The following is a 17,034-nucleotide window of genomic DNA, read 5'->3' on the forward strand; positions in this document are numbered from 1 at the left end:
AGGTTTGTCCGTGGGATGACGGGGGTTGAGAAAAGAATTATAGTTGTAAGACGGTAATATTTATGGAAAGGATCGTCCCAGTCCGGAGCTCGGCACTTAGGCTGCTAGTTCCATCAAGCGCAACAGTGCCCCCCTACCATGAGCTTTTGTCTCTCAAAGCCATTCATGATGTGAAGCCTTATCCAGGACTTTGCACCGTCACACTTTATTCAGCCACATGTTCTGAGCAGCTTAGCTAATTCAGATAACTTTGGATCAGCAATGTTTTCCGGGCCAAACGTTCACCACTCCTTCCCCCCAGGTCATCCAATACACAGTCAATCTGTGTAGTGTTTCTGCTAGACACTGCCCTTAACTGTCTCTACACCTTTTTTGTTTTTCTCCGTAAGTCGTCCTCTGAGACATCAGCCTCAGAATAGTACTCGTACATGTGAAACAAATCCGTCGAGGACAAGTCCACCATTATAATTGCCTTTTTCTTGCCACATTTGTTCCGATGTTTCACATGCACTTTGGGCACTACCTCTGGCCCATAGGCTCTAGAACCCTGTACAAGGACAATCAATTTTTTTACTGGGTTTGTCAAATGAAAGGCCCTTATTTGGCTTATGCACAATGCACATGTTGCCCCTTTTTTTCTTTTTAGAAGTTGAGAAATGTTTCCTTTTCTTTTCTTAGTTCCCTCCTAAGGTATGGAGGAGATGTCATCCAGTGTAAACTAGAGATCACCCATGCAAGAACACTGATCCTGAACACTAACCAATACAGGGCACAAGAGTCGAGGCTACATGCCCTAGTACCACCTGTGGGAGATGTTTGCAGCAGAGGGACAGTCAGCGTATCCTTTGTCTGGGAAAGGTAATGTCAGATTTTTTTGAAGGTCCGTAGAGAGATCAACTAAAGTGGATGAAACCACTTGATGGATGAGGCCTGCAGCGATAAATACATATTTTAATTACATCTTCCTCAGAAGAAGGCTTTCAATTACAGCAGTCAGCACGCCTTTCAGAATCCTTTCTGTAACCAAGTATCCTCACCTGTGCACGACGGTGACTGAAACAAAGGAACCAAGTGCAGGGATCAAATCTGGGGAAAAAAACCATGTACTGTGCACACTTAAGGGAACCAACGGAAAGCACGCCGGGTAGAAACACTGGTCCTGGGCTGGGGGAGACACTGCACCAGCCTAAACCAGGAGACAACTACACACTGGAAGGGTAGTCACCCGCCCCCTGAATATCTCTTCACCACAGCCCTAATGACGCAAGTAAGTGTACTGGCTGTGCAGCAACCTCCATGTAATTACCTTCAGGACATGGAATATGGCACTACTGACTACTGGTCAAATACTACAGGATTGCTCTAGCTTACCTACACGTTTGTGCTAACAAGTATTTTCTTCTAGCCCATGCTATGTCTTTCCGGTGATGTTCCAGGGTTCCTGGTGGATTCAATCTGAGGGACGTTATTCTTCATGGATGAGGATTATTACCGTTGATTGGTTGTGTGCCAATTCTTGGTAATGCATCAGGTCAAGTGGACTAGCTAAGCAGTAGGCCCAGGTCAGTACTAGCGGGACATCCAAAACGGCTTACTGGATTGCTTGTAGCTGCAGATTGCATCTGTATTTTTCTTGATCATGTTGCATGCTACTTAAGTCTTCTCTTTGCTGCTGTTGGCATCACACAATGTTTGGAAGCATAATATGAACCTATGGTCTTCACCTAAAACTGTGAGTCAAATTCCAACAATAAGAAACTTGTTGTATTTATTTTTGGCAACATTTTTTTATTATTGTGAAGTACTGTAATGAAAATCAATCATATTAATCATGTACTTGTTAAATACTCAGGAGTACAGAAAACAGAAATACAACAATGTTGTACAAGAAATCACTAATATAAATTTACACTGAGGACAGATGTTGTGTAATAATCCACAGCTATAGGTATGAGCCTATTGTGCGTACCATGCTGGAGGAGTCCAGTCTTTTCTTATGCCAAGGTGACTATAGTCACTGACACACCTGTTTTGATTTTAAATTGTGGCAATATGTCAGACGTTATCCGGTCATTTTTTCAAATATTTATTTTCGAAAAAAGAATTCGGCAAAATTGTGTCGAGAAAATGACATTCGAAAATATGCCATTTGAAAAAGTCACTATAAACCATGTCAGACAGAGCTGCAGGTTTCATCAAGCCATCAATCTGATTTGGAATATTGCCCTTGCTTTCACAGAAACAAAGCTCAGCTGATAATTCAATTACATTCAGTGAAATCCAGGATTAATCCAAACACAAATATCAAGAACATTTGGTGGGTCTTTGAAAAGAAACCCGAAGTTATGTTATTTATTATTTGTATAGCGCAAATAGGCCAATTGCACTGCATTATATAGGACAGGAGCTGCTAGATTCTGCTGTTTAAGCCCCACTAAAGAGAAACCTATAAATAGAAAGTGGCAGAGACTGACAGGGCATTTCTCAATTACCAAAAACTAACCTGAAACCCAACATCATTTGTGACCTGTTGGTAATTAGGACTCAAACTATTAGTCTAGTTTAAAACCTCTCTATGCACCCTTACTCTACAAAAGGCAGTCTGACTGGGAAAACAGATCATTCATGCAAAGAGATGAGTATTGCAGGACAGGGTACTGAACTGCCCTGTATCCTAGGATCTTCAATACCCTGGTTAGAGTAGTGCATACCTTTAACGAAGAACACGATATAGAGACAGGAGAGAGGAAGAAGCAGACCAACCTAGATGCCAGGCAAAGTGAATCTTGAGCCTGCTGCCAGCAGATGAAAAGGGACCTGCTGTCCTAGTCATGTGCCCAGAGGCATGCAAACTAATCATTGGAGATCAAATGATCCAAAGTTGGAAGGCATTATGGCCGGTCACCAAAGCAGGCGTATCATCAAAAGATATTCTTTATATTTTATGTTTTCATTTCAATTTATTAGGGAACCAACACACTTTTTTGTTTCTTTTTAATATCTGTTTGTGAATGTTTAAATGATTTGCCACATAGTGGGTCGGAATTATTTTTGTTGTACATCTACTAGTGCGTTGTTGTCTAAATTGGCAAAGAATGACGCACAGAAATCTGACAAACTGAAAAAAAGACCAAACTTGGTATTTTATATAGTTTATTTAAGTTTTTATTTTCTTTTGGCCCCCTACCACTACACAGCTGCGTGCAATCTGGATTGTGTGTGGTCGTGCAGATGGCAAGATCCCAGGAGCTGGCGGTCCTGTATCCATCATTCCTGGGAACTGGTGTGATAATCTGTAAGCGCGGGCATCTCTAAGTCACGCTATATGCTTGATTTCTGATGAAGCTTCACAGTTACGAATTGGTGGACGCTTTACACTTCACTGTTAACAGAAGGAAGGGCAATGTAATTCATCGCCTCAAACACGACACAACTCGGTGGCACAGAGAGCAGTCAAAGTGTGCAATAACATTCTATCCCGTGGCCCCTATCAACAATACAATTATTGATATCATACGTCAGAGAGGACCCACAGTGTGTAATAACATTCTATCCAGTGGCCCATATCAATAATACAATATTGACATCATGCAACACAGAGAGAAGCCACAGTGTGCAATAACATTCTATCCAGTGGGCAATATCAACAATGCAATATTAGTATCTTGCGACACAGACAGAAGCCAGAGTGAGCAATCACATTCTATCCAGTGGCCTATATCAACAATACAATAGTGATATTATGCGATAAGACATCTATCTACCCTTAGGGCCTGATTCACCAAACGTTTTCCAGCGGGATTGAGCCATTATAAAATGCTTCTGTGAATCAGGCCCTAAGTATATAGATTGATCCTTACGATGTGTAGCATGATCCCAACACACATGGCATCTTGGCTTGCTCCAAAAATACTGCAAATCCAGTTTTTTGTTGCTGCACAACTGGAAGATTTTTTTTTCCAAAGCAACATTGGTGATAAGACTAAGACTAGCGGAAGTGACTTATACCGCCTTGATTTCTCTGCACTCACCTTTCTGATCCAAAGTAAAATGATCAAAACATTTTTTACTGCATATTCTTTACTTAATACTTAATTTTCTTCTACAAATATGTTGATGATGGGTTTGGTGTAGGTATATATAGTAATTAGACGTTGGGGGTAGGTGAGTAGGGTTTGAGGGGTTGCCTCCCCATAATTTGGGGTACAAAAGTTGGTTAAAAATATTCAACATTTTTACTTTGGGTGTAAAAAAGCGCATACATAGAACCAAAATACTGCTTAGGATGTACATAATCATGTCATAAAAGCGCCAAAACGGGACAGGGAGGACAAAAGGCGGCTTGAACAGGGATATTGTTCTTTCTCTGCAAGGAAAAGCAAATTTGCTAAGAACTTAGACCCCTCTTTGGCAGTGCATTAGTAGCTCATGGTATGGGTCTTCTATATAGGATAGGATGAAGGAATATATTGTTTAGAGCCACATCAGAGGGAAGCATAGGAAAAGCTACTTTCCATTGCAGGGGTCTTATCCTCTTCTATCTATAGGCTCTTTCATGTTACTAACTTACTGGACCATTGAAACGGATGGCAGGAGATCCAGACACGGTTCAATATGTGTAGCTTTAGGACTGCTGGGGCCTTGAAGGCCGGCTTTCGGATTTGATGTCTCTTGGGCTTCGAGCAATCAAAGGATTAGAAGAATAGGCTGTTATGCATATCACCTCTCCCTCAAAGACTGAGAATGAACGTGTGTCCAGAAATGTGTCTAAATGGGCCCTGCTCCCTACCCTATGCATCTGTATCTGTGCAACATCCATCTACTGTATTATGCAATTTAACAATTGAGTATGTAACCAAGCAACTTGTACAAAGCATTTTTCTGTTGGGCCGCACTCCTGTAACCCTTAAGCAAGCCCTCTTACATCTCCTTATAGCGCCTCGATGCCCGTGGGCTGTAGTGTGCTCTACAAATCCAAAAATGAAATAAATATTCTGTAAACAGATAGGAGAGGCATTGCACCAGAGGCCAATTATCTAACGTTTGGGTAATATGGAATTGAGCAAGCAGGTTATGCCTCATTCCGCATTGTATAAATATTTTTGCAAAGGAATGTAAGCGTTCTGCCTTTTCTTTATTCTCAAGTGATGGGGAATGTTGCTTGCTCTAAAGGAGCTTGGACCATATTACGTAATATTTTGAATCAGGGTAAGAAAACAGAACCTTCAAATTGTTTTTCATTTGTTGCTGTTAATGCAACAAGGGCATTGCATCTATGTTGCTCCTCTTTTACAATGTGAAATATGTGGCATTAGGGAAAAATATGTTTCTTTTCATTTCACCCAGTAAACAAATTACAAAAACCAGAATGCTTCATTTTGCCTCAGTTTAGAAATATTTATGCAGTATGGACTGGGCCAAAACCTGTTTGCTACACATTCTGTATTACACAAGCAGAAAAATGTGTGGCAAGTGCATTTGCTCAATCTTAGCAGCTGGGGTGGTGGGGGGGGGCAACCAATCAGGTTCCTTGGATCGCGGCCTGAAACTGCTAATCTCAGCCCACATTCCGTGGAACCTGAAGTATGATTTCTCTGCCATCCCCCCACCCCCCACTACCTTATCTTTTATTTTTCCTGTTTTATCCAGTCCCCGCCCCACTTACCTCTTTTATTCTGCTGCCACCACGCTGCTGCTGCCGCTCAAAGTTCAACATGGAAATGGAAGAGGGGCTCCGTATGGAGCCCCGCCTTCCATATCCATGCCGGCCACCGTAAGACAGGATTTTGATTTAATGAATGGGACACACGCGGCATCCTGTACATTGAATGAAAATACAACTTTCATAGCACCCGGATTGGAAACCTGGGGTGCTAATAGCATTAAGCATCTGTCGTAGGGCTGGAGCGGGTGTTAACGTTTCGGGGCCCTCGTGAAGCACCCTCGCTCGGGCCTTTAACTCAGGCCCTGGCCGTTCATACCCGGTCCAGCCCTTGGAACGGGTGTTTTATGCTTAATTATAAGTGCTGGTGAGTAAGCTAGATAATCTGCCGCATAGGTGGTGTAACTACAACTTCTATGCTCCCCATGCAACTCCTTTGCCTGCCCCGCATCTACTTCTGTGAGTTTTATACGTATTGCTTGTTTTATCTCCACTTCCTGTAATGCCATTACATCAAAGATTCTGATATTGCTTCCTGTGCTGTCACCTGCCACTGTGCTTTCTGTGATGGTTTCAGTGTGGGGGAGGGGTTAAAAGGGCAGGCAGTGCCTCTTTCGCAAACCCATTATTTTGCTGAAATGGTGGTCTGACCACACTTTGTGCAGATTTCCTGGGTTAGCTTGCCCTGAGTTCTGACATTTATCTGTATACGTATTACCACAAAGGGGATGGGATAAGAAATGAGAACAAGACACGTGTGTGCCTTATGTGCAATTTTACAAGGAGCAACTTGTACAGCAGGTGCCAGAGTAATAATCGAGAAGGCGTTCATTCAAAGCTTAAATTGTTGGGTTTCCTGGTATCCCTCGCGGGACACTCTTCGGGGTTTCTTGCCCTTTATTCAGTTCCCTCTTGGGACATGTTCTGGTTGTTGCAGGATGGGATTCTGTTCTGTCCCCACCAAATTCAGTTTTTTGTTGTGTGCTTAAATAGGTCCTGAACTCTTCCCTGTCCTCTGGAGATTGTCTTAATCCCTTTGGCTTTTTTGTTACTTCTATCTTTTATTGCTCTCTTGTTTCCACAGGATACCTGTGAACAATGAGAGCCCACATTTGGCAGCTGGGGAGGTCTTAAGGTAAATGGATGATATAGACAAGGAGCTTGTACTAACTTTACTTTCCCAGAAGAACCCTGAAGGAAACCATCACATCTGTCGCCTGGCATCCTGACCGTTCCCCTTATGATTACCTCTCTACTCCTTCTCTGGTTCTCTCCCTCCTCGCTGTCATGGCACATGCTTGTTCCCCTTCCCTCTGTGATCAGTCTTTTCCCGGTCTTGGGCTAGAAGTACCCTCTCAAAGTTTGTTTCTCTATATGTGCCCCTTCCACCTGATATTCTCTAGCTGTTTCTTCCACTTCCATTACTCTCTTCTGATCTTCCTGGAGCTCCTGCACAACTTCTCCTACCACCTCCTTCTGATGCTCCACCCACACAACCTGGTGCTTCCCCCTAGCCTTCTCCTGATGTCCCTCTCCTACCACCTCCTGAGGGCCAGCCAACCTCTCCTGCCGCTTCTCTCCTACCCCCTCATGATAGTCATTGACCTCCTGCTCCACTGTTCCTCCACCCATCTCCTTCTGACCGCCTCCACCTGCTTCATACCTCCAGCCAGCACCTTTCTTCCCCTATGATCTCCTCTCCTCCTTACCTTCTTTCCAAGCTCCCCCGCCTTCAGCAAAACACAAAATTCCTCCAACAATAACCAAACTCCTTCCACCAGTGTCTACTCCAAACTCCTGCAATGTCTGACTGAGAGCCTTGGTTCATTTATGCCTCCCCTTGGGCTGGACTCCCTTTAATGGTCTACACCTCGGTGACTCAATGCGTTTGTGTGAGGGGTTGTGTTTGGTATGACGTAACTCAAACAAATGGGGTCTACTCTGCCTGCAAATGGTTAGTCATCTTGCATGCATCTTGTGATTCTATTATTGTTTCCCTGGGGGGGGAGGGCGGCTGCAGGGCCTGTGTAATGCGGTTTTCCGTTATGTTATGTTGTGAAAGACTGGGACACCCAGGGTAAGCAGTGTTCCATTATCTTCACTGGCATCTACTCAGTTTGTATAGAGAGTATATCCGGCAGAGCAATTCGGCTGCAGTTACACATACATATCTCCATGCACCTTACAGAGAATGTCTCATTGTTTCTGAGCACCACAGCAGTTTTAGAGGGAACTTCCCCAGATGTTTTGTGACAGCTGGTCCTCATACACACATGCACAAGTTTCTTAACTGTTCCAAGTCCCAATCTCTTACATGACAGTGTTAAGCATTGTAGGCAAAATTATTGCCTAGCAGTTTTAAGTTCACAGTATGGTTTTACTTGAAAGGCAGATGTTTCTTGTCCCTGGGGAAAAGGGTGTTTGGGTCCGGCTGCAGAGAAGTCCTGGTTATAGCAGAGATGCCCTAATGACTTTCCCCAAAGAGCTAGTGTCCTGTTGGAAGCTCCTGTGACTGTCCCTTGCTACATGACTGGGGCAATGTTGGGGTGAACATGCAACCCACCAGAGCATCCCATGCAAACTTCCTCCGGATCCGTTATTCTGTAGCTTGGGGATGCACCCGGGCCCTTTGGTTGTGCCAGTAGAAGACCACAGAGTGAGTCAGGGTACTTCATTACAGTATACACTGTGACAAGGCTAGAACATCTGTGCACAGGTGTCGTGGGGGGATCCAGGGTGAAACCCAGAAACAGCTCTACCTCTGAGGAGGTAGGTGTCAGTCAGGAGCAAGAGTGACATCCAACCAAGTAGAGCACATTTTCCAGCACTGGACACCAAGGTCCCTGTAGCATGCACCTGACTGACGACAGACAACTCACCAGTGCTCCAGGCCGGGCGACAGACCACACCAGAGCGAAAGAGAGCAGTGAGGATTGTACTAGGCATTTGCAAAGCAGAGCATGCAACTTTCATCAAAAGCAAGTCCAGCCGCTGGGCAATGGAACGCCTAGATCACCAGAGACTCCACAGGGGGACACAGACCCCCCAAAAGGACTGGGATGTACCTTGAGGGATACCGAACCAGGGTTCCCTAACACTAGCTCAGGCGACACAGTAATTGGGCTGCCATTATTGATCTCTGGCGGGCCCGCACTGAGGCAGTGTGGGGGCATAGCCCATTTTTTATAAATGTAGCTTGCACATACACATTCAAAAGGGTTGGCGAGCAGCAGGATTGGATAGAGCAAGCTGTCCAATCATAGGAGAAGAAGAGAGGGGTGACGAAAGAGGAAGTGCTGGGCTCTTTGCGTGAGGTCAGAGGAGGAGAAGGAGGACTAAGAGACCAGTAGGAGGAAGCTGTACAGAATGGAGGGTATTGTTGGAACATGTGAGGTGTTGCATGATTGAGTACAATGATACTATTGTGTGAGTGTGTGTTTGTGTGGCATGTGATTAAAGGGAGATAGTGTAAGGAGTCAATTTGAAATGACTGGCACTGGGTGAAAGGAGGGAGGAGTGTAGTAGTGGCAGGAGTGAAGTAATGGGCGAATGAGTGCTGTGAGTGCTGTAGTGGCAGGAGTGTTATGGTGGGAGAAGGAGTGCAGTAGTGGTAGGAGGAGTGTAGCATTGGGAGAGGGAGTGTGGTGGTCAATGATATATATATATGATATGGCATTTGAAACGCGCCTATACACAAGTGTTTCAAGGCGTGACGTGGCAAGGAAGGAGGGGGAACAAAGGGAGGACGGACAAACGATCCTACCTGGCCAGGTGTCATTCAGATCGCGCAAGTGCGTGGGAAGGGGGCTGGGGCAGTGCAGTACATAGTACAGGATAATAATTAGTAACGGCCAGCAAGTGGCAAGTGCATGGGTAAGTGCGGACAACAGGTGTCGAGGGCAGGTAGGGGGACTGTAGGGATATAGAAACAGTCCCAAGTGCGGGTGTTGCCTGGTGGGCAGTGCAAGTGTGTGACGCTGGCAGGTGAGGACATGGCCAGAGATCGGGGGTGTCCAGGTAGCCAGTGCAGTTCCGGTTACAGCCAGGAGGAAAGCAGAGGAGAGAAGGAGAAAAAGCAGAAGCAAAGAGAAAGGTTTTGAGGTGCTTCCGGAACCGGAAATGGTTCTCCTCAAGTTTAACGGAGGCAGGGAGGCTGTTCCAGAGGGAGGCACCAGCCGAATAAAGAGATCTACCGCCAACTTGTTGCTTGGAGAAGCGACTGACCCTGAGGGAGCTGGAGGCGGAGGAGCGAAGAGCTCGAGAAGGAAGATTTTTAGGAAGAGAGAGTTGAAGGTATTGACTCCCCAGACCCTAGAAGGCCTTGTGGAGGATGCAGAGGGTTTTGAACTTAATCCTTGCAGCCACTGCGAGCCACTGATGAGATTTCTGTCCTGGAGAGATACGATCACTGGGCTTGAGGCCAAGGACAAGTCTCGCAATCCTGTTCTGAATAAGTTGCAGAGGGCGGAGAGTAGAAGCAGGCAGATTAAGAAAGAGGCTGTTGCAGTAGTCCAGCCTAGAAAGAACCAGAACTCTGGAGATAGTGAGCTTCTGGGGGAAGGAGTGGAAAGGAATAATACCTCTGAGGAGGTGCAGCTGGTAGTGTGACTTCTTAGAGACGTCAGAGATGTGAGGAGAGAAGGAGAGTGTGGAGTCGAAGATGACCCTGAGGTTTTTAGCCTTGCAGGGAGCAGGAAGAGGGCCAAGAGAGGGTGGCCAGAGAGCTACAGGAAAGGAGGGAGCAGGTGTGTCGATGAGGAGAATCTCAATCTTACTGGCATTAAGGCAGAGGTCATTGGCGGCACACCACTCCTGGATAGCAGACAGACAGTCAGAGATGAGGGAAGCAGAGGAGAGGCCGAGGGTAGCCTGAAGATGAACTGGGTGTCATCTGCATAGCACTGAAAGTTGGGGCAGAGAGCGGCAATGCAGTGGGCAAGGAGTGGCAGGTATTGGCTGAACAGCCAGGGGGAGAGGTTAGACCCCTGGGGGACACCACATGTAAAGAAAAAGATAGCGGAGAGGAAGGACCCAAGTTGGACCTGGAAGGGACGGTCGGAGAGGAAAGAAGTCAGCCACGCCAGAGCTTGACCAGTGATACCCAGGTTATCACGGAGACGGTTGAGCAGGATGGCATGGTTGACAGTGTCAAAGGCAGAAGAGAGATCAAGCAGGATGAGGACGCAAAGGGTGTTAGAGTCAAGGTTGGAGAGCAGGTCCTCCCAGATGTTTAGACGAGCAGTTTACGTTGTTCTGGCTGCTCTGAAGCCAGACTGATGATCATGAAGACAACCAACAGATTCAATGTGCAAGTTAAGCTGGGAGATGGCCAGTTTCTCCAGGAGCTTACCCAGGAACGGAGTGATGGGGATTGGGTGATAGTTAGCGGGCAGGATAGTGGGGAGGAGTAGAGTGGAGGAGAGTAGTGAAGTGGATTGGGAGGAGTGGTAGCATCAAAGGGTGGAGACGAGAGGTAGGAGGAGTGACGCATCAAAAGGGACAGGCTTGGAGCAGTGAGCTGAAGTACAGTGGTAGTAAGTGTAGAGTAGGAAATGAGTGAGCATGCTTGAACAAGTATGAATACCAAAGAGGGACATCCCAAAGTCTCATTAGAACAGTGACCTTTGTTTAGAGCAGGGAGAAGCTAGGAAGTCCTCAAAGGGGTTTAGCTAGTCTGAATTTAGGGAGCCATCATTTTTAGAAGCCTGGAATTAGATAGTAGGGGTTATTGTTTGGTAGCACTAACCGGGGGGCTATGGATGCTTGGGTTAGATAGGGAAGCCCAAGGGAGAGGGACAGCCAAAGGACCCACAAAGTCTGTGTCATCAACCAAATGTTGGGCCTGAGACTGCAGAACTGTTTGGGCTTCAGTGTAAACCATGAAAATACTAAATCATAGAAGTTAATGGCGTGCATCTGCAGCCCAGAGAGGGCACCACTGCTCAGGGAGTGCTCAGCACAAGCCCACTGTCGGAATGAGCTGGCATAAATGGAGTCAGCACGTGTAGTCCATCTTCTAGTGAATCAAGGGTGCTTTGCTCCTAGCCATGCTCTGGCAGCAGACTGGAACCTTGTTCATGTTCACCCTCATATGCTATAGTGTATTCTGTACTGCACTGTGTTAAATATAGGCCATTTAGCATGCTGTTCTGGCAGCAGATTGTTAAATTGAGAAATAATTCCTCCTAATCTATTAAAAAATGTGAAAGCATTGCACCTACCTTGTCACTGACTTTGATATAAGAATTTAATTTCTTTTTAAATTAATTTGAAATTCAGATTTCATACTTTTATGACTGGTGAATGAACAAATATAAAATGCAGAAACAAACAAAGCAAACATATTCTCTTTGCCTAGTATATGACTCGAGTAAAACCTACATGGCACCCTTCTCCTTCTTGTACTGCTTCAAAGCCTCTTGCGCCACCAACCCTGAGAAGGCGGGATCGTTCATACGGATGTCTCCTGGAACCATGATGGTGAGGGGATCGGAATCAAACAGCTGGACGGTCACAGTGGTGTTGGAAGGTCCCTCTTGGTCACTGGATTTTGAAAACAGCTGTGGAGGGAAAAACCATACCCTCAATGAATGCCTGGTCTGCATAACCCACAGAATCAAGAGCTGCATGAAAAGTGCAATGGCTGGAAATAGAAAGTGAAGGCTCATAATAGTGCAAACTCTGCTACAATTACCATTGCCTTGGAGAAGAAGTAGGGCAACTCATTCACAAGTACGCGGTAGGGGTGTTTCCCCCAAATCTCAAGTAAGGCACGGATATGGGTAGGACAGGGGCACCGTAGGGTTATCTTTGCTCAAATATTGCTAGCAGTGGTCGAGAAATCAAAGACCAGCCATGAGGGAGTGAAGTAGACCTAAATATAGGGTATCCACTAGGATTAGGGTAAACCAGGGGTCATGGTTCATTTACGTGTAATGGTGCTCAGATCCGCCACTGCTCTTACTGGGTGCAATCAACCATGTTACAGGAGTCCCTTAGAATCTCAGGCTCTGGAAGGCAAACACTACCTCGTGGTTGGCCATCATTTGGTTGGGTATTTCGGTCTGAGTGGTCAGATGTGCCGCTCTAGGGTAAGGTCTGAGGTTGCAACAGGAGCAGCTATGAGAACACTGAGGATCGGGTACAGTCCTGACTGATCTGGTTCATTGGAGGCCTAGCTCCAGTGGCAAAGGGGTTGCAGTAGGGCTCTAGTTGGGTAAGGAGGGCACTTCAATTAGTTCTTGAGTGTCTGCCATTCAAATCCTTTAGCTGCTGACGTCACACTGTCAGCTGCTGGTACACCAGGCTTCTGAGGCTCCCTCCTCTTTGTTGTCTCAGGGTGAATGCAGGGACCCAACAAGCAAGACTTTGGGGACAAATGATCTGAGGCCTCAACAAAGCAGATCCTTCCAAGGAAGGAGAGCAACATCCGCTGCCTCAGCCTGGTAGATAGATCAAGACGATCACCAGCCAATTTCAAACTTCCTTTATACAAGCAAGATTCTGGAAGATGAGATTACAAAGCAACATACAAACAAAGTGCCTGTGCTGTGATCACCAAGCACCCTAGACATGGGTTCTTTCCCTACTGCACCCCGGAAATCAAGCTGCAGCTCACTGATGATGTTAGCAAGGCAGACACATATCTGTAGTTGCGTATGTTCCCGGGCAGAGGGCAAGTGGAAAGCAGTTTGGGCTGGACTGCTGCCAGTAGTGGCAGGATCACGACACATTTGTATATGGCCAGTCCCCTTCTATAATAGTGAAGACAGTTAAATGAACAATATTATGAAAGGCTGCTCAGAACAATGCCAGTGGTTATTACCAATTCAAATCTTTCCTTCCATCTGCAATCTTTGGGGCTCCAGTTGTTTTGGACTGCAACTCCAAGAACTCAAGCTAGCATATTCAATGGTGGTGGATCCTGGGAGCCGTAGTCAAAAACAACTGGAGAGTTGTGGGTTACAGATCACCGTTTAGAGGATTATTTCTGAACATTTCAATATGTATGTGGATTAAACATAACATTATCTCCACCTTCAACATGACCACACAACCAACAGCCAAACCTAAAATACCTTGCGCACATTAAATGATGGATGGGCATTTTATTGAATGCACAGGTCTCAAACAATTAACAAATGAGGTTGAAGGTGGTATTGTGCCAGAACGCACTCAGCTTCTGTTGCTGGTCAGAAACCGTGCACCACATCTTTAAGTGGCGTTCGGCTGGTGGAAGGCACAGTACTCACCGTGGTCACCTGGAATATTCCATTGATCTTGTCTGTAAGGTTGGCGAGCTTGGACACCCAGCCATACTGCTGGTTCAGCTGATCGAGGAGGCTGGTGGTGTTCAGCATCTCCTCCTGGAACTTATGCAGCAGCTTCTCATACTGACTTGTGAATTTCTCAGCCAGTCGCATGGAGTCTTCAAACTGTTGCTGCAGTGTCCCCTGTGCAGATTGTTCACCAGAACAGTCTGTGCAAGAAATAACAAAAGGACTTCCTTAAATCATGTATTGACATCTTGAGGACATGAGTTCTATTGATTCAAGATAAGGGATGTTTACTGCTCTCCTTTTCCATGAGTGAGAGAAGGTGAAATGAAGTTGACAAATCAGAGAATGTGTTGTGAAAAGGAGGAAGACTTCAAAACAGAGACTTGGATGGTGTAGGAATCTCCATGTCTTGGACCTCTTCAGAAAAGCCTGACTTGATAGTTTGACAGCTGAGATGGTAAGTGACAGTCAAGTCTTTATTTCAGTCAAGCTGAAATAATGCTGCACAGCCCACCCCCTCAGCAAAACTCAATACTGGATCTGTTGCAGCTACTTTCCCCAAAGTGTCAGGACACGCAGCGCGAGTGCAGGGACGGCCACCTGCTGACGTCAGTGCTGGTGTGTAATGAATATGAAAGCTGCCTGTATAACACTGCCCATGCAGTCCAGGAGCATTGCAATAAATGGCTAATTCATTGCCCAATAAGGTCTGTCCAGACATGGAGGAAGGTTGTTGCACATGTCTCTATTAACCAGGCATGCCCTCACATAGTACTGGGCCTGGCCGCACTCCTCGCCCCCCCCACGCTCCATTTCCTTACCTTATGTCACCAAAATCGTTCACCCTTAAACACAATCTGTTCTTGACTATGTACTCTTGGCTCAGGCTTGAGAGTCCCAGAATTAATATCCTGGAGTTTAACCTGGGGTACAAAGCGTAGAGATGCCCAGGCAGATTAGCCACCAAAATTCCAGAATTGCCTGAGCACGCACCTGAGCCCCTCATGCATGCATCATCACGGTGTGTACTAACATACAATTCTTCCAATCTACCTTGGAAACACAACCCAATTATCACAACACATTAGGACACAAACACTACCTCCCTTTTGAACTTTTGCAGAACTTGGGGCAACCTAAAATGACACACACCAGTGCAATCACAAACAGTCTTTCCCTGCTGTATCCTACCCGCCATGTTTTTGTAGCATCCCTTTCCCGCTTTCCCATCCTCTTATCATTTTCTTTCTTCCAGCACACTAAGGCAGTGGTCTTCAAACTGTGGGGCTGGCACCTCTGGGAGAGAGGGGGCACGAGGAGTAGCCGGGAGGTGCGGGTGGTAGGCTCTTCCAGAATGGAGTACGCTGACCGATTTTAGTAGAAAATTTAAGCAGAAAGAACATCTAGGGGGGCCCAGTAGCAATATTTTTATTCAAGAGAGGGCTCGGCAACAAACATTTTACTCAACTCTGGCTCAGCCAAGACCAGTTTCATTACCACTCCACTAAGATCTGAATACCCCTACCAGGGGCACAGAATGCCTCTCAACGGATAAGCCTAAGCGATCGGATTCTTCTACAGTGGTGATTTGGTCCAGTATAAAAAGATTAACATAGCATAACTTTCACGTAAAAACTGAATGAACTGACGCTAAGCCTTTATTTGATATTGAGGGGACAAGGGATGCTAGAGGGGTTGTACAGACTTAAGGGTTCCAAAATGGGTAATAGAGAAGAGCCAGCCTGTGTTCCATATATGACAGCTACAACATTTCTGTAAACCGTACTAAATATCTAGGCGGCAGGCTTATCTATTCACAGAAGGTTATAGTGCTCTCGTTTCCTCCTGTGCCAGAAAATAACCCTTTGTCCCTAACTATGTCCCGGGTTTCAAATACACATGAATGTGATGAGAATTACATATATGTGGCAGATTAATGTGATTAGAAAGTGTGATGGACGTCGCCTTGGTGCACTCACGCGCATGCGCGAGTTTACCAAGGCAACGCTTTTGTTTGGATTGTGTGAACAGAGTCACTTCGCGCGCACGGCTGCGGCGAGATTATGTTTTCTCACGAATCCGAAGGTAAACTATCTGTTTCCCTCTGTTACTTGTCACACTCGGAATATCCCGGTTCACGTTACTCGCTCTGAAGAGAGTTGCTGACTGTGTTAGTGTGCTCGTTTCTGATGTACACTTTTCGAGTTGGTGTGCAGCTACCCCTAAACTTCACGCATTTCTCCACATGTGTGGCTTACTTGATGTCTCTACCTCCGTTACTCGTTACGGTTTGCATGTATGGGCCTTCATTTGTTACTGCACTTATATCACCCCTAATTTGGTACTTTTGCCGCCCGTTTACTTTTCTACTTGATTGTTCTACTATGGTCTGTTAGCCATCTGGCTTTTCTAAATGGATGGTCTTTTGATCTTACCCCTACAGATATCCCAGCAATCTGTGGCATTCGGCTACCCGTTGCTTTTTGACTGGATCTCTTTTCTGTGTCTCGGCTCTTGTATCAGCAAGGTTAGTGACTTTGACTCTTTTCACTTTGATAATGGATTTCTTACAAACTGAAGAGTTCTACTGAAAAATCTTGTTTCTTTTACTACTCCACAGAGACTGTGCTATGACTTAATGGTTATGAATATGAAAAATGAAGTCTATCCCCTGAAGATGGTTCTGTGAACCGAAACGCGTCGGCCTCATTTGTTATATCTAAATATGAGACTTCATTTGTAAATTGTTGAATGGTTGAACCTATGCATTTAGAGCTTTGTAAACTGTAAACTGTAAACTGCTATACAGATTTGCAATTGTGCTGCTCTATACAAGCTGTTTTCTATCTACGCCGTTTGTTCCTACTTGTGTTATATGGAACACCCACAAGTGCTCTCTCCATATGTAAATAGAGTACACTGATCGTACTACTTTTTGTTTATTCATGTACGACTTATTGGATTAAGAGGATTAAAATCCAAAAGTTAACTCTACTGTCTTGGTTCTGATTGTTCCATTCATTTTACACCTGTGTTTACAATTTATCCTTATTAACACCGTTAAATTGTGTAATGACATTTTCTTTTGGAAAC

At 45.4% G+C, this 17,034-nt stretch overlaps 1 protein-coding gene across 1 annotated transcript in view; it reads right to left on the bottom strand.

Annotated features, from left to right (window-relative positions):
- Positions 1 to 3,136: 3,136 nt before the first annotated feature.
- Positions 3,137 to 17,034, bottom strand: part of CLU (clusterin) — a 177,929-nt gene continuing 164,031 nt past the window's right edge. The window contains exons 7-9 of the mRNA XM_069605621.1: positions 13,915 to 14,141; positions 12,044 to 12,222; positions 3,137 to 3,382 (exon numbers count right to left, since the gene is read on the bottom strand). Of these exons, the coding sequence (XP_069461722.1) occupies positions 3,373 to 3,382; positions 12,044 to 12,222; positions 13,915 to 14,141 (416 nt within the window). The 3' untranslated portion in view covers positions 3,137 to 3,372. The remainder of the gene's footprint in view (positions 3,383 to 12,043; positions 12,223 to 13,914; positions 14,142 to 17,034) is intronic.

The sequence above is a fragment of the Ambystoma mexicanum genome, chromosome 4p (assembly GCF_040938575.1).
Source record: "Ambystoma mexicanum isolate Mex_15411 chromosome 4p, UKY_AmexF1_1, whole genome shotgun sequence".
NCBI lineage: Eukaryota > Metazoa > Chordata > Amphibia > Caudata > Ambystomatidae > Ambystoma > Ambystoma mexicanum.